Source organism: Neophocaena asiaeorientalis, unplaced genomic scaffold (genome assembly GCF_003031525.2).
Source record: "Neophocaena asiaeorientalis asiaeorientalis breed wild unplaced genomic scaffold, Neophocaena_asiaeorientalis_V1.1 scaffold78, whole genome shotgun sequence".
Classification (NCBI taxonomy): domain Eukaryota; kingdom Metazoa; phylum Chordata; class Mammalia; order Artiodactyla; family Phocoenidae; genus Neophocaena; species Neophocaena asiaeorientalis.
The window spans coordinates 358,725-379,135 of NW_020175018.1; the positions used below are offsets into that span (position 1 = coordinate 358,725).

General features: G+C 48.2%; 1 protein-coding gene across 2 annotated transcripts in view; it reads left to right on the forward strand.

Annotated features, from left to right (window-relative positions):
- The first annotated feature begins 1,301 nt into the window (after positions 1-1,301).
- The window catches only part of RGS3 (regulator of G protein signaling 3), a 128,746-nt gene continuing 109,636 nt past the window's right edge, over positions 1,302-20,411 (forward strand). For both annotated transcript variants that reach the window (XM_024762166.1, XM_024762168.1), the window contains exons 1-2: positions 1,302-1,404; positions 17,763-17,813. In XM_024762166.1, the coding sequence (XP_024617934.1) occupies positions 1,302-1,404; positions 17,763-17,813 (154 nt within the window). The remainder of the gene's footprint in view (positions 1,405-17,762; positions 17,814-20,411) is intronic.

Here is a 20,411-nt window from a genome sequence, read left to right on the forward strand (position 1 = left end):
GTGCTTGTGTATGTGCATAGGGTGCATGAAAATCTGGGGTGTGATTGTATATATGTGTGAGGTGTGTATGTGGTGTGTTTATTTGGGGTGTGATTGTATATATGTGTGAGGTGTGTATGTGGTGTGTTTATTTGGGGTGTGATTGTATATATGTGTGAGGTGTGTATGTGGTGTGTTTATTTGTGTGTGGGGTGTGATTGTATATATGTGTGAGGTGTGTATGTGGTATGTTTATTTGTGTGTGGGGTGTGATTGTATATATGTGTGAGGTGTGTATGTGGTGTGTTTATTTGTGTGTGGGGTGTATGTATATGGTATGTTTGTGTATCTGATGTATTCGTGAATGTACGTGGGAAGTGTTGTGTGTGTGTGTGTGTGTGTGTGCAGAGCGTGTCCAGTGTTAATATTGTATGTGTAGTTTGTTTATGTATGTGTGGAGTGTGTGTGAGTGTTAGAGGGATACTGAGGCCCGTGACCAGGGGAGCTAGAGTGTTCAGGGCATGTCAGAAAGCCAGGCGTGGTCCTCAAACTCCCTTGTCTTTTTGGAGAAAGCTGGGCCATAAACCTCAACCCTTTCTGGATGTCTGCTGTAAACAGTAGTGTGGGTTAATGGGGCCAGTGTCTCCCGCAGTGCCACTGCCCAGGCTCCCACTCACTTCTGTCCTCCCGCTCCTGAGAAAAGAGTGACCTGCCCCTTTAAGAGCAGGAAGCTTCTAGTGCTCTACTAAGTAAAGGGGCCTTAATGTTGGTGGTGAGGGCGGTGAAGGTGGTGCCACTAGAGTCAGATCACTATCAGAGTGGCACTGGGGTCCCCAACTTATGGGGCAGGAGGAGTCAGGAGGGAACCTGCAAGGCAGCAGGACCTTTGTCCCGAGTAGGGGTGAAGTGCCAAGTGTGGGCCTCAGTCTTTTCTCCCCCAGGCCACATACAGATAATGCAAGTCTACCCAGCTCTCCTGCTGGCTTCTACCCTCCTGAATGTGTATCTGCCGGTTGCTCACAGCTTCCTGAGTCCAAGGCGGTCTCCCTTAGTGCAGGTGCTACAGTGGTCCCTGAGCTGTGAAGGGGCCACTGTCACCTTGGGCACATCACTTTTCCCTTTGTGGGCCTCCCTTTGCTCAGACTCCTGAACATCATCCTTTCTAATTCCTACTGGGGTGGACCCCCCTTTCAGGAGGCATCCTCAGGCCATGCCTAACTCATGCTCCCATCTTGGTCCCACAGGTCTACAGCACTTTCAGCCTCCGTGTCCTGTCTGAATCCTGTGGCTTGAGCCTGAGGTTGCCTGTTTTCCTTGGCTGGATGGAGTGGCAGAGCCGGGATACTTCCCTGCCCAGAAAGGATGCCTGGACTCAGACTTCCCCAGCCAGGAGAAGGATCAGGCCCGCTCAAGTCCAGGGTGCAGGTAAGTCTGTCTGTCACTGGGCTGGGGCCAAGGGAGCAGGCTTGTCCCTGCTAAGGGCAGTGCTCAAGGAGTTGGGGTGGGGGAAGTGCAGAGCAGGGCTTCACAATGTGCCAGGATTTGAACAACCCACTGGCCTTTATGTGACTCGTTTGCACTTGACCACTACTTTGTTGATTTCTGGGCTCCTTTTCCAGGTTCTGTTCCCCTCTGGTGGCCAGCTGGCCCTGTGGCATCTAGTTTCCTTACCTGCCTCAAGAAGGCAGGTCTGCTCCCTCCACCTGCCATTGGCCATGGGGCAGGAGTGGAGGCCAAGGAAGAACAGGAGGAGGATGGCCTTTGGGGCAGACCAGGCCTGGGTCCAACTTCCAGCCCTGCCCACCTTGGAAAAGTCACCTGCCCTCTCTGTGTGAGATTTACCAGGTTTATCCCTGGTAAATTGGGGCTAATACTTCTTAGGGTTACTGTGAAGATTAAATGAGAAGATGTGTGTAAATTGCCCAGCTCAGCCACTGGCACCTGGTACTCCATACATATAACTTTTCTCCCCACTTTCTTTCTTGCATCCCCCAACCTTGTCTTGAGTGGATCACTGAGCCACAGATATCCACTTGGCAACTGCCGACACTTCCCATTCTTAGATTTACATGAGACCAGCAGCTTTCCCCGGCAGCAACAGAGAGTTGCAGAGCAGATGTCTTTGAAACTGCTCCCAGGAGGCATCCCATGAATGTTTGCCGACAAAGCAGCGCAGGGGGCTGACCTTCCTTCCAGCTCTGCTTCCTCGCAACGAGCTCTGGAGATTGAAAGTGCCTGCCCCCTCCACATACTATACTGTGCATTTCTGTCCCTCAGGTGCTGGGGGCCTGTGCTCCTGTCTCATGGCACCAGGCTGCCCATGGGGGGCCATGAGGCTGGCTGGAGGAAGCTGCTCTGGTGTGGACCTGTGCCAGGCTGCTCTCATCCAAGAGAGGGCTCAAGAGAGAGATGGGCCAGGGTCAGGGAAGGGCCCTGCAGCTGGTGGGGGCTGGAGGTCCAAGGGTGGAGAACGTTTTTCCAGACCCCACCGCTTTGGGCCAGGAGGGTGCTCCCCTGCCCTTGCTTGGGTCTGGTGAGTACAGGTCTGAGCTTCAAAGCATGTTGCAAACCTAGCTAACTGCTGGCCTGGGGCAGCTGGGCGTGCAGGCCAAGCCCGCCGAGTGGGCGCGCCAGGAGCCGTGGGCCTGGTATGGGGCTGGCACCTGCAGCCCAGAACGGCCCCCGAGCCCCGAGCCTCGGTGGGGCCGCCCATCCTGCCGGCTCCACGGGGAGGACCGCCGTCCCGGCAGCAGATGGGCCGCGGGCGCCTCCTCCCCTCGGCCGGTGGCGGCTCGGTCAGGTGGAAATCTCCGCATTCAAACCGGCGCGGGCCAATCAGGGCCTGGCGCGCCCGCAGGTTCAAACGCGCGCTGAAGCCGGCCTCCCGCGCCCGCCGCCGAGACACTGGCGCGGGGGCGGTGAACCTGCTGCCTCGGTTACTGGGAGCAACACAGACGCCTCGAGTTACAGGCACCCCGGCCCGGCGGGAGCGGGGCCATTGCCATGGAGCGCTCCCTGCACCGCGTCTCCCTCGGGAGCCGGCGCGCCCACCCGGGCTTGTCCTTCTACCTCACCACTTTTGGTAAGTGCCCGCGGCGGCTGCCGCCAGGGACTGCTTCACCCTGCCCGCAGCGCCCAGAGAGGGCAACCCCCTCGTGGTGGCAGGTGAGGCAGGGAGCAGCCATCCTTCTGTTTGGGGACATCTGCCTCCCGTGGTCGCGCAGGAGGGGCTCAGGGCACAGGCTCAGGCCGCTCAAGCCGCCGGGCCCCACCTGCTGCCTGGCCACTGGTGCCGAGTGCAGTTGGTTGTGCCTCACTTGGCTGGAACAGTCGTGCCCCAGTTAATCTTTCAGGGATGGAGTTTGCCACCACTGAGCTTCCCATTAACAAGCAGCTCAGGGTTAAGTCAAGGTCTTGTTACTACATCTCCAGACCTCCTCAGTCTCTCTTCCCTTTGGCTCAGGGACAGGACAGGTGCTGGGTCAGCCCCAATGGCCTTGGCTTCCTGTGGGCTCACCTTGGAGCGGCTGCAGCGCCACGGCTCTGGTGGATGCCTGATCTGCAGCAGAGATGGGAGAATTCTCCCCTCCAGGAGCTACTGCGCTCTCAGCAGGGTCCCAGGGCTGCCCTGGGGGCTTGAGGTGGAAAGAATTGGGCAGTAGGCTCCTGCTTCCAAGCCCCTAGATAGCAGGAGTGGGTTCCCCCAAATAACAGCTGGGCAGCAGCTGCCCCAATGGTCTGGGCAAACCTGGGCTTCCAAGTCCCCACAGTAAGATAAATAGCCGTGTCCTAGGATACAGCTCTTCCTAGCCCTTGTTTCCTCACTGGTTCTGCAACTCTCTGTGGGCAGGGAGTTATGTCTCCTCTCTGAAGACTTGAGATCCCCAGAGGAAGGTCTCCCAGTGAGCCAGCTGCAGAGTTGGTACCTGAGCTCAAGCCTTCTGAGATGACGTGTACAGCACATTAAAAAAAACCTTTTATATAATTTTCCTTGTGAAAGTTGGGGCAGTTACTGCAACATAAGTGGACTTTGCCCACATTTCAAAGACAGAGCACCTAAGGAGCTGTGCCCTCCTTGGGGTTCCGGCTCTCCTACTCTCGGGCTTACCTCTATCAGCATGCTTGGCTCTTCACAACCTGCCTTCTTCTCTAGGGGCAGAGGGAGTAACGGAAAAGCAGTGGCTTGACCCCTAGAAATGGCCTGTGGTCTGGCATCCTGGAATTCACAGGTCCAGTTGGTAGAAGGTAACAAGAGTAATTAACTCAACACCGTTTGTTGCATGTTTATCACGTGCCATGCCGTGTGCCAAGTGCTTTCCCTCCATCATCTCATTTAATCCTCCCAACCGGTGGAGGCAATTCCTGTTATCCCCACGAGGATGTGGGATTCTACCAGATAGGGGAGGTTCCCGGGATGCTCTGAGCTGGTGGTACTGGAGTGGTCAGGAAAGAGTGGTGGAGAGCTGTGAGGCCTTGTTAGCTTAGCCCTGTCCTGATTAAAAAGTAAAAAACGTTTCACTGTTTTTTCTCCTTATTATCACGGTAGGATGTATTCATTGTTGAAAACTTAGTGAAAAGAGGAAAGCGAAAATCACCTGTAATCTGACTCCCCAGAGGAGGCCATTGTTAACATGGTTTATATCCTTCCAGACTTATTTCTGTGTGTGTGTGTGTGTGTGTGTGTGTATTTGTGTGTGCCTAATTTTAACAAAATTGAGATTCTGCTGTATGTACAGCTTTGTAACCCATTTCTTTTCCTTACTGGTATGATGTGACTATTTCCTTGTATCAGCCCATATTCTTGTACTGAGTTAATCTCCCTGCCAGATCTGGGAAGTTGGGGAGGGTCCAACCCAGCAGGGAGTGGATGACCTGCCCAGCCACGGCCTCAGGGCTGCGTTGGGTGGGTATCAGGGTGTGATGTGACCTGAGTGTGTGCCGGGGCGGGCAGGAACCTGGTGGGGTGGGGAGCCTCCGGCTCCACGTATGCAGCCTCCTCTCAAATCTCTCCGTGGACCGACACTGGAAGAGTTCTCTCCTGCTTCCTTCATTAGCTCTGTTTCCTTGACAAATGCCGTCCCTCTTCCAGGCTGCTGATTTCTTTGTACACTGAGTGATCTTTGCTTGTCTGCTTGGGAATGAAGAGTTTTACCAGTGGTTTTCAAACGTGGCCAGTTATCAGAAGCACCTGGAGATCCCAGCGATCCTGGTTTAATAGGTCTGGGGTACAGTCAAAGAATCTGTAATTTTAAGAAGCCACAGAAGTATTTTGTTGATGAGCCAGGTTTGGAAGCTATGGATTCAGAGTCAGTTGGCTATCAAGTATTCAGTTTTTGGCTATCAACTATTCAGTTTGATAGCCAACTTGGACTCCCTTAAAATGAAGGTCTTTGCTAAGTTTTCCTCAGTTCACTGGCTTTTCCCCAGCATGGCAGGTAGCCCCTGGCCTTCAGCAGTGGGCTTTGCCCTGTGGAACCAGAGGAAGCTGCTGCTTAACTGGTAGTTCCCTGAGCACAAATAGGTAAAGGGAGCTAAATTTCCAGCATCTCTGGAACTAAAAAGAAACAAAATTGTTTTGACCAGAATTTTTTTCAGGGAGAATACTGTATGGACTATGTCGTGATTTATGTATTTGTGTGTGTGTGTGTGTGTATGTGTGTATGTTTGTGTGCATGAGTATAGTTCCTTGTCCCCCAATAAGGGGCACCTTCAAGTAACGTTAGTTGGCCATACATTATGTTGCCTTCTAAGGAGGTGGCCTGGCTTCAAGGGAGGGGGTTGAGTAAACTAGAGCTCGAACCCAGCTACTCCAGAGGGATTTTATATTTATGAGAAATGGTATAATTTGAAGAAGCCATTACAGGTGCACATAAGTTTTTTTCCTTCAGGATTATATATTTTAATTTTATTAGTGTATTTGTTAACTTAAAAAATAGCTTTTTTGAGATATAATTCACATACATACAATTCACTCATTTAAATTATACAATTAAATGTTTTTTAGTACATTCACAGAGTTGTGTAACCATTACCACAGTCAATTTTAGACCATTTTTATCACTTCAAAAAGAAACACTATACCCTTTAGTTTATTACCCCCAATTCCCAATCCTCTCTGTCCCCTAACTCTAAGCAATCACTAATTTACTTTCTGTCCTTATATACTTGCTTATTCTGGACATTTCATATAAATGGAATCCTATAATAGGTAGCCTTTTGTGACTGGCTTCTTTCAGTTAGCGTAATGTTTACAAAGTTCATCCATATTGTAGCATATATCAGTATTTCATTCAGTTTTACAGCTGAGTAATATTCTATTGTATGGATATACCACATTTTGTTTATTAATTCATTGATGGACATCTGCATTGTTTCTATCTTTTGGCTATTATCAATATTGCTCTGCTATGAACACTGATACACAAGTTTTTGTGTGGACAAATGTTTTCAGTCTCTTGGGTATACACCTAGGAGTGGAATTGCTAGGTCAAATGGTAACTCTATGTTTAACTATTTGAGAAACTACGAAACTCTTTTCCAGAGTGGTTGCACCATTTTGCATTTCTGTCAGCAAGGCATGAGGGTTTTGCTTTCTCCACAACCTCACCAACACTTGCTATTATCTGACTTTCTTTTTTTTTGATACGCGGGCCTCTCACTGTTGTGGCCTCTCCCGTTGTGGAGCACAGGCTCTGGACGCGCAGGCTCAGCGGCCATGGCTCACGGGCCCAGCCACTCTGCGGCATGTGGGATCTTCCCGGACAAGGGCATGAATCCGTGTCCCCTGCATCGAGGCAGACTCTCAACTACTGCGCCACCAGGGAAGCCCTATCTGACTTTTTGATTCTAGCCATCCTAGTGGATGTGAAGTGGTTATCTCATTGTGGTTTTGATTTGCGTTTCCCTGATGACCAGTGCTATTTAGCATCTTTTCATGTGCTTATTGGCTAGTTGTATATCTTCTTTAGAGAAAAATTTATTCAGATTCTTTGCCCATTTAATTTAAAAATTTAAAATTAATTTAAATAGCCAATTTAAGGAGTACTTGTTTATTTTTGAGTTGTAAGAGTTCTTTACATATGCTAAATACTAGCCCCTTATCAGATATTATTTACAAATATTTTCTCTCAATCTGTGGGTTTTTTTTTTTTTTTTTTTTTGCGGTATGCGGGCCTCTCACTGTTGTGGCCTCTCCCATTGCGGAGCACAGGCTCCGGACACGCAGGCTCAGCGGCCATGGCTCACGCGCCTAGCCGCTCCGCGGCATGTGGGATCTTCCTGGACCGGGGCACGAACCCATGTCCCCTGCATCGGCAGGTGGACTCTCAACCACTGCGCCACCAGGGAAGCCCAATCTGTGGGTTTTTTGATCCACTTTCTTGATAGTGTTCTATGAAGCTCAAATTTTTTTCATTTTGATGGAGTCCAATTAATCCATTTTTAATTTTGTTGCTGTGCTTTTGGTGTCAAATCTCAGCATCTACTATCGTATCCAAGATCACAGAAATTTACCTCTATGTTTTCTTCTCAGAGTTTTATAGTTTTGAGGGCTTCCCTGGTGGTACAGTGGTTAGGAGTCTGCCTGCCAATGCAGGGGACATGGGTTCGAGCCCTGGTCTGGGAAGATCCCACATGCTGCGGAGCAACTAAGCCCGTGCGCCACAACTACTGACTGTACTCTAGAGCCCGCGAACCACAACTACTGAGCCCGCGCGGCACAACTATTGCAGCCTGCGCACCCAGAGCCTGTGCTCCGCAACAAGAGAAGCCACCGCAATGAGAAGCCTGCGCACCACAACGAAGTGTAGCCCCCACTTGCCACAACTAGAGAAAGCCCGTGTGCAGCAACAAAGACCCAGTGCAGCCAAAAATAAATAAAATAAATAAATTTATTAAAAAAAAAGAGTTGTATAGTTTTGACTCTTAGATTTAGGTCTTTGAGTTTGAGTTAAAAGCTTATTTTAAAAAAAAACATTTTGAGTTAATTTTTGTGTATCGTGTGAGGAAAGGATCCAGCTTCATTCACGTGTATATGGTATCCAGTTCTCCTGGCATCGTTTATTGAAAATGCTATTATATCGTCATTGGATGGTCTTGGCACCTATGTTGAAAATTAATTGACCATACATACATGAGTTTCTTTCTGGACTTTTAATTCTGTTCCATTAATCTGTTTGTCTCTTCTTATGCCAGTATCACACTGTCTTGAAAACGGCTGCTTTGTAGTAAGTTTTGAAATTAGGAAGTGTGAATCCTTCAATTTTGTTCTTTTTCAAGATTGTTTTGACTCTCTTGGGTTCCACATGAATTTAGGCATAATATTTTATATAGAAAATATAAACCCAAGTTAATAAAAATGTTTGATAAGTATTTAAAGCATATCTTCTTGAAAGAATACCAACTTATTAGCTTGCCTGAGGCAACAGATAATTAACTTACCTGGGATTTGGTCCAGGGCCTGAATGTGGTGAGTGGTCATGGGAGAGAACAGCTTGCCTTTCCTCCAGGGTGTCTGAGCCATGAGGTGATAGGCAGACTGGACACGTTCTGAGGGCTGCAGGGAGCTGCAGCCATTCGGTGACCAACCCAACTCTCTTTAGAACGGTTATACCCAAATGAAGGCTGTGGGTAGCGGCTCTGCCTGTAAGCTCTAGAGAAAGTGCCTGGAATCTTGGATGCTAGAAGGAAGTCAGAAAGATGTGGTTCTGCAGGCAGAGTAGACTAAGGAATGTCGTTAATTTGGTGGGCATTCTCTTTGTTCTTCTATGTTTGTTGTGATAGTACAATATTAGCTGGGACCTGTCCCTCTCCTTTCTCTGCCTCTATAGAAGCCGCAGAGATAAAAAGTCCATTTTCTGTAGTGAGAATGAAGCTTGGGAACAGATGCCAGGCAGGATGATGTGTTGGGCAGTGTGAAGTCAGGCCCTGAACTTGAGGCCTGCGACATGTCCCGTCCCTGCCAGCTGCCCCTGGCTCGCCTGGCTGCTCTGAGCCCAGGACGATGGGGAAACCCATCCAACCATTTCTCAAAAGCTTGTCATTTGCTGGTCAGGGGCCTCAGCATTTATTGGCTTTCCTGTCATTTGGAGTCCATTTGCTTGGGAGCATTCAGAAATTCTCAGTCTGGCCTGTTGATAACCCTTTGTTTTCTTTTCCAGTTCTGCTCTCTATGTTCTTTTTAAAAACACTTTTTATTATGAAATATAACACACATACAGAAAAGTGTCCCTCCAAATGATGTGCAGTTCAGTGATTTATTGTGAAGCAAATACTGTGTAACTTAAACTGGGGATTGGCTTCTGGATTGCCAATATCCAGAAGCCTCATGTGTTTTTTTTGGGTTTTTTTTGCGGTATGTGGGCCTCTCACCGTTGTGGCCTCTCCCATTGCGGAGCACAGGCTCCGAACGCGCAGGCTCAGCAGCCATGGCTCACGGGCCCAGCCGCTCCGCGGCATGTGGGTTCCTCCCGGACCGGGGCACAAACCCGCGTCCCCTGCATCGGCAGGCAGACTCTCAACCACTGCGCCACCAGGGAAGCCCCAGAAGCCTCATGTTTGATATGTAAATTGTTTTTTTCTTTATCATTCAGTTCAAAATGTTTTCTAATTTTCGAGTAATTTCTTCTTGAATCCATGGGTTATTTGGAATTATATTTCTTAATTTCCAAATACTGGGGTTTTTAGTAGTTTTTATGTTCCTTATTTTACCTTTATGCAGAGAACATACTCTGCATTCATTCAGTCCTTTGATGGCTCAGCTTTTATAAATGTTCTGTGTGTACTTGAAAAGATCTGAAGTAGGTGGGTGTAGTGTTCTTTGCGTATGTCAGGTTTAGGTGAAGTTTACTACATATGCTGTTCATATATTCTATATCCTTGCTGATTTCCTCCCCCCCCCATCAGTTACTGAGAGAAGTGTGTTAAAATTCCTACTATGATTATAAATTTATCTATTTCTCATTATAGTTCTGTCACTTTTTTCCTTTATATATTTTGAAGCAATATTAAGAACATACAAATTTAGAATCATTATCTTTCTGATGAGTTGAAACTCTTATTATTCTGGTCTTTTTTTATTGTTATGAAGTCTTCTGTTCATTTCTAGTGGAGACAGAGTCCACTTTTCCTGAGATTGACATAGATACCCAGCCTTCTTTTGGTTAATAATTGCTTGGCATATCTTTTTCCATCCTATTTCTTTCAATCTTTCTGTTTCTTTACATTTTAGGTGTGCTGTGTCTGTTACAAATGGCAGACACAGACTTGTTATTTTTTTCTTCTTAATGCAGACCTGGGATGATATCTTCTTTAAAAAGGTCTTTATTTGTTTCTGTCAGGTGCTGGAGGTCACTAGCATCTGGGATAATCTTAATTCAATGTTAGGGACTCAGATTGAGGTGAGCTGCAGTCCCTTGAGGAACTGTGTCTGACCATGGTTTACTCTGTTCCTAAGGAGCAACCCCTTTGGGCTCCAACCCAAAATGTAGGGGTGCAGAAGGACCCCACTTCTAGGCAGGCCCTGGTCTCCAACTCCTGTTCCTCCAGCCCCAAGAGGCAGACAGAAACTCTGCTCAGGCTATCAGACTTTGTTACCTCTGGAATTTGTAAATACCCCCAGGAGAAAATTAGCCCAGAAAAACAGTAAACTTAATTGCATGGACCTCCATCCCCCCAGATCCTGCTTCGTAGTTCCTCTCTATCTTGTTATATCTCCAAGAAGCTGCTTTTAAATATTTTGTCTAGCTTTTCTAGATTTCCTTAGTGAGTTTGTCATCCCAGGAATAGAAGTCCCCTACATATGTTTTCTAATTTTTCTGACTTGTTTTTTTTCTTTTTCTTCTTTCCTCCCTTCCTATTGTCATTTCAGTGGGAATGCCTTCTATTTGCCAGGTACTTCACATATATTAGTTCCCACTTTTACAACAGCTCCATTAGGGCTGTACTATTATTGTTCTTTCCATTGTACAGATGAGAAAACTGAGGATGTAGTGATTAAGGATCATCAGTGGTGGAACCAGGACCCAAACTAGGTCTTAATGATTCCAAAATGCTTTGCTTAGAGATACATGCTTCCTCTCTTGTGTTTTTCGTATTAGATTTGTTCTGCTGGAAAACTTCATTTGATAGAGAAAAAAATAATGAAAATGTAAAACATAATGAAAACAGGGGACTTTCCTGGTGGTCAGTGAGTAAGACTCCATGCACCCAATGCAAGAGACCTGGGTTTGATCCCTGGTTGGGGAACTAGATCCCACATGCATGCCACAACTAAGAGTTCGCATGCCGCAACTAAGAAGTCCGCATTGCTGCAACAGATCCCACATGCTGCAACGAAGATTCTGTGTGCTGTAACTAAGACCCGGTGCAGCCAAAATAAATAAATAAATAAATAAATAAATAAATAAATAATTTAAAAAGCATAATGAAAATAAATGATTGACTCCATTGTATGGCTCAAAGCTATTAGTAAGCACATAACAGGTGCTAATCATTATATGATAACATACTTAACTTTGGAGAAGCCTATAATATGAAATGGATAAGGATGCTGAGTAATTTATAAAATGTGATAAAACTGACAATTCTGGAATTAAACTTATATGACTTTATAGATGTGATTAAATTACTATAATAAAACTTAAAGGAGAATTGGAAAAGGCAGGGTAATGTGAATTTTCTATATATTATAGTACTGTACACAAATATGTATAAAAGAAAACCATTTGCTCTGTAGGTAAAGCATTTTCTTGAATGTGCTGGGCTGTCCTTGGGTTAATGTGGGACATTTCCAGATTTTGCAGTTTGGTGATAATGAGTATGGTTTAAATCTATCAAAATTCTTTATTAAGAAAAGGACAGACCTCAAAAACTGGGAGTCTTCTTTATCCTTAGTCATACTATGCTGATTTATCTTAGAACTGTATTTTCTTAACAATTTTTAAAATTGAAAAATTGCTTCAGAATTGAGATCAGATTTATGTCACCCAATTGTGGAGGCAACGTGGGTATGTATTAGTTATCTACTGCTTCATAACAGGTGATCCCACTACGTATTGGCTTAAAAAACCAAACATTTCTTATCTCACTGTTTCTGTGAGGCAGGAGTTTGAGGATGGCTTAGCTGCGTGTTTTTGCTGAGGGTCTCTCACGTAGGTTGCGGTCAAGATGTTAGCAGACTTATGCTGGCAGTGCAGTCTACTTCTGGAAGGAAAAACAGCTTGGGAAGCCACATGAATATCAGGTTTCACAGGAAGCAGAGAGTCAAATGAACAGGGTTGAATTGACCCATCATGATTTTTATTCCACCACGGCAGCCCCCTCCTCACTTTTGTTCTGCTAGCACTTACCATCAAAAGCCAGGGCCACTTCTGCAAATGGAACTCAAGGTTCTCCCTCCTCCAAACAAAACACTTGAAATTCTACAGGGCTACATCCTAAGAGCTGTGTGGCTCCAGTTCCCCAGCACCGCTGCCATTTCTCCCTTAGAGGCAGAGAGTGAAATGCATGAACAGGGCGTAACCCTCTCTGAGTGTTAGCGGCTGGCCAGGCTCCATGTAGACCCAACCTCCTTTGTATGTTTGTCCTGTTATCATCCTCCTTCCTGTGGCTTTTAACACATGACAGCTCTTAAATGGGGAATTGTTTTGGGGGCGAATTGAGTTTGGGGATGACTGCTGCTCCATGCTAGCCAGGCAAGTCCGTCATAAATGTAGTCTCCGCACACCTCTGGGTGGTGTGAGCTCCTTCTAGGACACATTCCTGCTGACCCCTGTGTTCAGCAGTGGTGTGCAGCCCCCATCTTCTTGATTCATTTTCTGAGTAGGTCTCTTCCTGACTGTGTCCTGAGAGTCAGAGCTCATCTTCCTGTGGCCCTCTATTTAGGAAGGTCTGGCGGATTAAATTTCTTTAGCTGGCTTCTATAACGTTTTTCCCGTGGTGTCCAGTGAGTCCGAAACCCCCAAGTCCTGTACCCAGCAGAACATGGGTTCGTTGCTTTCTCTGCGCTTTCTGAAGCTCACTCTCATCTGGTGTTTTTCCTGCCGTGTGGGGCTCGTCTGTCTTCCCTTTACCTCTGGGTCCCTGCTCCCTGGTGACCTCCTGCAGCCTCTCTGGGCACCTGTCACCACCACCCTTTGCAGACAGAGTCGGTGCCCAACTGTAGCCCCATGGGAACTGGGGATGTGCCCTCTCCAGGGCCCCCGAACACCTGGTGAGGATGACTTCAGGCCCTCTAGCCTGAACTTCCTGCATATTCTCAGGCCACACCCTGAGCCTAGGGAGAAAGTAGGGATATTGACAAGACCACAGATTTGGGGGGCTTGATTAGCTGGTACCTAGACCAGCTGAAGCCCCCAGGGATTCAACCTGACTTCCCCACCTCCTGGTGGTTCATTTCTCTAGACTTGAAGACATTTCTTGGAGCCCGCCCTCTCTTGGGCTTCCTCTTGGCTTCTCAAGCAAAGGGCAAACCTTGTCCTGTGTCTGATGGCTCTCTCTGCTCCTGGACCCCAGGGTTGCATTGGCAGATGCCATGGTGCATAGTTAGAGGGCTGTGAGTGTTCTGGAAAACCAGTTCAGTGCACAGGAAAGGTTTGGGCAGAGTTCTGGTCTCTAGTTCTGGCTCAGTCTATCCTGGTCTCTCTGGGCCCAGGGCAAGTCACCTTTCATCTCTGGGCAGGACTGTTCTGGCTACCAGGTGAGGAGGTTGGGCAAGGTGACTTCAGGAGTCTTAGACATTTGATGGAATGGACTAAGGGGGAGGACAGAGGGGACAGTCACGGCCAAGGGAAGGGTTCTCATTCTTCATCTTGCTGTCCCTCATCGGTGAGCCTGAGAATGGGCTGGGGTAGGGTGTGTACTGCCCTGGGGACTTGGAGCTTGGTCTGCTGGGTTTGGTTTCTCTGCTGTTACAGGGTGTGGGCGGGGCCTGGAAGAGGAGCTCTGTGGAGCTGTACAGACTCATCTGATTTCGGAGTCAGTCTTCACCCCAGGCCCATCCTCTGCTCCAGCTCCACCCTTGACCTTGCTCACGCCCCTGTCCTAGCCACTGGGCTCTGAGTTCCCTGAGGGTAGGCGCTGTTCAGATCTGCCCTTCCTCCCTCAGGCCCTCGTGCAGGTGCTTGGCAGATGTTTGTCCAATGGAATTAGTGGCCATTTGTGTCGGGAGATTTCTCGGTTCTGATTTCTGGGAAAGGGCCGTTGGAAGGGGATAGGTGTTGGACAGCACAGTGGTTCCCACGGCTGTGGAAAGCCAGATGTGTTTGGGCCCGAGTCGGCTTTGCACTGGTAACAGTTTCAGAAAAAATGTGTTAAGTGTAGATGCCTTTGGGTCGATGAGATCCAGTCCATGGCTGCTGGCCCTGTTCATCTGTTTCCAGCCTCCTTCTCCCACCCCACGCTGGATCCGGGCCCAGGTTTTGTAGGAGGTTTCTCAGCTCTAGGGATCCCCAAAGTGGTAATTGCTCAGACCTTGAACTAATAATACCATGGATTCTCCTGGCGCCTTTCATCCAAGGACCTCCTCGCCCTCCAGCATTATCTGATCCCCACAGCTCAGAAAGTGTGATAACCCCTATTATTAGCTCCACCTCACGGCCATTGTGGCTCTGAGAGAGGAGCGTAGTTGGGTCTGGGGCTGGAGCAGACCTCCTGGGCTTCTGAGATCAGTGTCCTGGGCAGGAGAGCGGCAGGGATTTCTGATGGGTGAAGAGCTGGACCAGGGTTTGCTGCAGCCTGAATTGCTTGGGACTGTAGATTAAACACCCCAAAGTATGAGGGGCAAGATCATAGTGGTTGGTGGACTGCTGTAGGGCTATGAGGCGTGGAGTTTCCCTCCTTTCCGTGCTATGCCTGCCCTTCTGCCAGCCAGCAACTGAGCGCGAGCCCCAACCACCAGTCCAGTTTCACGGGGCATGTCCAGAGATGAACAGTTGGGATGACGAGGGGTGTCTAACTGTGCCATGAGGAATGCTGGAGGGACTTCAGACTTTGGTGTAAAGGAGAGAGCCCAGAGACTGCAGAGTGAGGTCCAGTCAATGAAAGGTACTGAGAGACCGCTTTTGGCTCAATAAAGATGAAGCACGGAACAATCAGATCTATCTCAAAAGGGACAGCGCTCTCATTGTGGGAAGCGAGCTCCCCATCACCGGAGGTGATCAAGCAGAGGCAGATAACTTCTAGACAGCGTTGTCATGGATGGAGCAGATGCAGGGCTTTCTGGATGATGTGCCCGTTTGCTGCAGGCTGGGAAGCCCTGCCCTTCCCCTGTGTCCACTGGGTAAATCCAGTTCAGTGGTTTCTTGAAGTTCTAGGAGGAGTCTATTGGATGGAGAGAAGATTTTTCCACGTGTCATTGAGGAGGAGGAGTGTGGTCCTAGCTCTCCTCTATCCATGCTGGAGAGCCACTGGGTGTCTGTGAGGTTGACCTGATGTTCTGCTTTTTGCGTTTTTTTTATACATTTATTTATTTATTTTTGGCTGTGTTGGGTCTTCGTTGCTGCACGTGGGCTTTCTCTGGTTGCGGTGAGCGGGGACTGCTCTTCATTGCAGTACGTGGGCTTCTCATTGCAGTGGCTTCTCTTGTTGTGGAGCACCGGCTCTAGGTGCGCGGGCTTCAGTAGTTGTGGCACGTGGGCTCAGTAGTTGTGGCTCGTGGGCTCTAGAGCGCAGGCTCAGTAGTTGTGGTGCGTGGGCTTGCTCCGCAGCATGTGGGATCTTCCCAGACCAGGGCTCCCACCCGTATCCCCTGCATCGGCAGGTGGATTCTTAACCACTGTGCCACCAGGAAAGTCCCCCTCTTTCCTTCTTTATTTGTTTCCTCTTTATTTATTTTTTTTAAGTTTTGTTGAAATATAGTTGATTTACAGTGTTGTGTTAATTTCTCCTGTATATATTTTTTCGTATTTTTGCATTATGGTTTGTCACAGGATGTTGAATATAGTTCCCTGTGCTATACAGTAGGACCTTGTTGTTTATCCATCCTATATATAATCGTTTGCCTCTGCTAATCCCAAACTCCCATTCCTTCCCTCCCCTACCCCTGCTCCCCCTTGGCAACCAGAAGTCTGTTCTCTATGTCTGTGTGTTTCCTCTTTAGTTTATTTTTAATTATAAAAGTACTATAGGTCATGGATATATTTGTACTGTTACAACAACTACAATAGTGATAGATTGAGATTCCTCTTGACTTCCCTCTCTCCAATTCACAGTCTCTTCCCTAGAGGTGATCACTGGTTTTAATTTGACATCCTTTCAGAACACACACACACACACACACACACACAGCACACCACACACACAGAAATATATACCATGTGTATTGTTCTGCAATTTGCTTGTTCCACTTAAAAACATGTCTCAATAATGGTCCTATTCCAGGACTTATACTGCTCCCCCATTGTTTATATCAGCCCATAGTATCCCACAGCACAGCTATAGTTCGTTTATTTAACCATTTTCATACGGATGGATTTTTCAGGTGTTTCCAATTTTTTCCCATGCTGTGGTGCCAGCCTTTGTGCACACTTGAGTTTTTGTCTATCATAGTTACCTGGAAGTATAATTGCTAGGTTGAATGATAAGGACATTTATATTTAATAGATATTGTCAGAAATTACCCTCCATTTACACTTCCTCCAACGGGGTATGAGGGTATCTGTTTTCCTGCATCTTTACCAACATTTGACATTATCGTCTTTTAGATTATCTGCCAATCAGATTGGGGGAAGGTGGTATTTTATTGTTAATTTGCATGTCTCAGATCTCCATGAAGTTGAGCATCTTTTTGCATGTTTATGGGCCATTTTCTCATCGCTGAATTTCCAATTCAATATCCTTTGCTTGTTTTTCTATTGTGTTGTCTCATAACTTTGTTTATGATATACTTAATTGTAACAGACATTTAAAAAGTCTTATGGAGTCAGATTTATCTATCTTTTCCCTGTGGCCTCTGCTTTTTTGTGTTTTGCTTAAGAGGGCCATCTCCAAGCTTAGAAACATGTTCAGAGGCTCCTCAGTGTGCTCTGGTCTAGGGCTCCTCAACCTTTAATGTGCATGCAACTTCCTGGGGATATTGTTAAACTGTAACCCTGAATTTAGGAGGCCTGGGCCAGGGCTTGAGATGCTGAATTTTTAACTATCTTCCACATGCTTCTTGTGCTGCTGGTTCTTGGACCTCACTTTGAGTAGCAAGGCTCTAAGCCAAGGTCAGAGAAAGCCTCCTTAGCTTTTCTTTAGGGAGGTCAGGATTCTGTGGAATGACTGGGGGCAGTAGCATTGACTTCGAAGGATCTCTCTGCCCACAGCTGATCTCTTTCCTTTTGCTTTTCCCCAAACTCATTCATCGTATGTCCTTGTATTGTTATTGCCTTCCCAGAACATAGCTAGCTGTCTGTCACAGCTGGAAAGCTTTGGCCAACCCCCCAGCATGGACTTCTGACTGAGACCCAGGATCCTTAACTCTCCAATCTAGCCTCACTGAGATGTGGATGCAACAACTTTTCTGGCTGCCCAACAGTGAGAGCTCCCCAGCATTGACCTGGGCTGCCTTGTAAAGTAGTCAGCTCCCCATCACCCGGGGGAGTAAGGATGGAAATCAATAACGCTGGAGGTATTGACGTGGTGAGGAGGCTAAACTAGGTGGCTTCTGAGCTCCCTTCCAACCCAGAGACTGTATGAATCTTTGACTCGCTTCACAGGAACGGAAGCACATTCCCGTCGACGTCACTCCATTTTTCACCTGGCAAGGAAATGAGGTGAAGCTGTCTCTCTTGTTGTTTCCTCAGGTCAGCTGAAGCTGTCCATCGATGCCCAGGACCGGGTTCTCCTGCTCCACAGTGAGTATGGCTGTGTGCCGGGCTCACCGGGGAAGGTTGGGCTACCTGGCCTCCCGCGTGGAGCCAGGGCCGGGTGGAGGTATTACCACGGCCAAGGCTACTTTTTCATCTTTGTATAGTGTCCTGCTATGTGTCTGTTGAAAACAAGTGTGTATTCACTTGGGACTCCTAGAGACATTTCCCTGGCCCTGCTCCGATGCAGGTGGAGTCCACAGCAGGCTGGAGCTGTCCCTGGGCACCTCAGCATGCTCCTTGGCCCCAGTGGAGCGGGGCCACAGAAGAGCTTCCCTATCCTTCCTCTCATCTTCCTTTCTTCCTTTCTTCTCTCTTTCTCTTTTTCTCATCCATTCATTCGTTCATTGATGGCAGTGTCACGGCTAAGGTCGCCACCTTTGGAACCAGACTGCTCATGTCTGAATCCCGGCTCTGATACTTTCTGGCCACGTGACCTTAAGCAAGCTTAGTTTCTCATCTGCTGGATGGCAATAAAAGTACCTATCTTATGGGATGTGACAAGGATTAAAGGAGTCAATATTAGTAAAGTGCTTAGGACAGCGCCCAGCATGTGGTAAACCCTATATTAGTATTTGTTAAATAAGATAGAAAACCGTAAATTCCAAAAATAGTGATTGAGCATTGGTCCTGTGCCAGGGGCTGGGGACACCAAGGAGAAGCACCCACCTCTGTCTGGGTGGCGCTGATAGGATGGTAGGAAGCCTTGGCAGAGGGGGCGATGCCCACACTCCATCCTGAAGGAGGACCGAGCCTGAGCCAGGCAGAAGGGAGCAGGAGGGCCAGGCACTTCACGCCGGGGGAGCTGCAGGTGTGAAGGCCTGGGGTCAGAGAGAGCACGATGCCCTTGAGGACTGTCTAACGTGCCCGCGGCGCAGCACAGGAGTGGGTGCAGGGGTGAGCTGGGACTGGGCCATGAAGGTCTGATGTGCCACCCAGAGGATTTTATACTTTACCTGCCATTTATCCATTTGTTTATCTTTCTATCCAGCACACAAATAGTTACTGGGCTTCTTTCGTGGCCGGCTCTTCTGTTTGGCCCAACAGGCCCTGCCTGTCTCTCCAGCCTCCCTGGCTCTTGCTGTTCAAGGCACCCTCTGCCCCCTGTTCTGTCTCGTTTCGTGCCCTCCTCGCCCCCCAATGCATCACACTTGCTTATGCCCCTGCCTTCGCACCCTCTGTTCCTTGCGTCTGAGCCTGCCTTCTGTTTGAACTCCTTTTGAAGAATAGGTCTCCCTTCCTCTGATTTCGTAAGAAATATGCCTGCCTTAATCTCATTAAGACTCAGGAAGGAAGGCTCATTTTGGCTCATTTTTTCCTCTCCAGGAATCACCCCCTGACCCACCTGCAGGGCTGAGTTTGTTGCTTCCTCCTCTGTGTCCTCATCACAGTCCTGACTATACTGTGTCACCCTGGTGTGTCCAGGATCTGTCTCCTTCAGTAGACAGCGAGTGTAGCGAGGGTGGGGACCATGTCTGCCTCAACTCCATGGCGGGGACAGGTAGACCAAGGGCTTCATCAGGCCTGGATCCCGCCCTCAAGAACCACACCCACAGGAAGGTCTCACGCAGGAACATTTGCTAGGACACCAGGCAGAGGAGACCAGCAGGCGCCTGGGTCCTCCAGTCTTGGCCTTGGGGGGCCCAAGGTGAACTTCCCAAGGACCAGCAGAGGGGGGTTCTTTGCCTGCCAGAGCCTGACTCCAGCTGTGCAAACAGTTTTTGCCAAGTGCATCTTAACTTCCCCTGGTCCATTCGTCCTGCACAGTTTGCTTTGGCTTCACCCCAGTCTTAGGCCCTTCATCACTTTCAGCCTGTTCCCCTCTCTCCTTTGGCTTCCCAGGCCTCACGCCTCAGACTACAGGGGCTCCGTCTGAGCCAAGCCCTAGGGCTCAATTAAAACCGAGCAGAAAAGAAAATAGAAAAGAGGCTCAGCTTCTGTTAGGTCCACTGTCTGCTTTCTACAGACCTCAGGCAAACAAGCCACACTTGCTTTCGTGGCCAGACCTGCACCCCGCACCCCACCCCCCCCAATCCCTTGCCTTTATTTTTTCTTGTTTTCTTTAGCAAACCTTTCTTGAGCAGTTACCTTGCCAGGCACTCTACGACGCACCTTAGACACATGATCTCGTTTAATCTGCACAACTGCCACGCGAAGTGGGTGCTACTCTCAGCAGCCCATTATTATCACGGACCCATTGCAAAATGGCAGATTCAGTCTCCTGGTGAAGCAGCTTGCTCTGGCTCACGTGACTATGTCCTCCAACTTGGCCCTTCCATCCCAGGAGGCGGTCTTGTGCGGTGGAAGGAGCACTGGACTGGGAGTCCAGAGACAGGGATCTAAACCAAGCTCTGTCGTTCCCATTGCTCTGTGACTTTGGGCACGTTTCTTACTGTCTTTGGATGCCCCTCATAGCCTTATCTTCGCCATTAAATGAGGGGTTGGACTCCATAAACTTTACATTCCCTTTCAGGGAGTCAGGGAATTGAAAGCATCCTAAAATGCCTCGGTGAAGGTGCTGCCTGAGTGTGGGAGATGGTGGGACTGGGCTAGACCAGAGAGGGGTTAATATCAGTGGTTGGTATG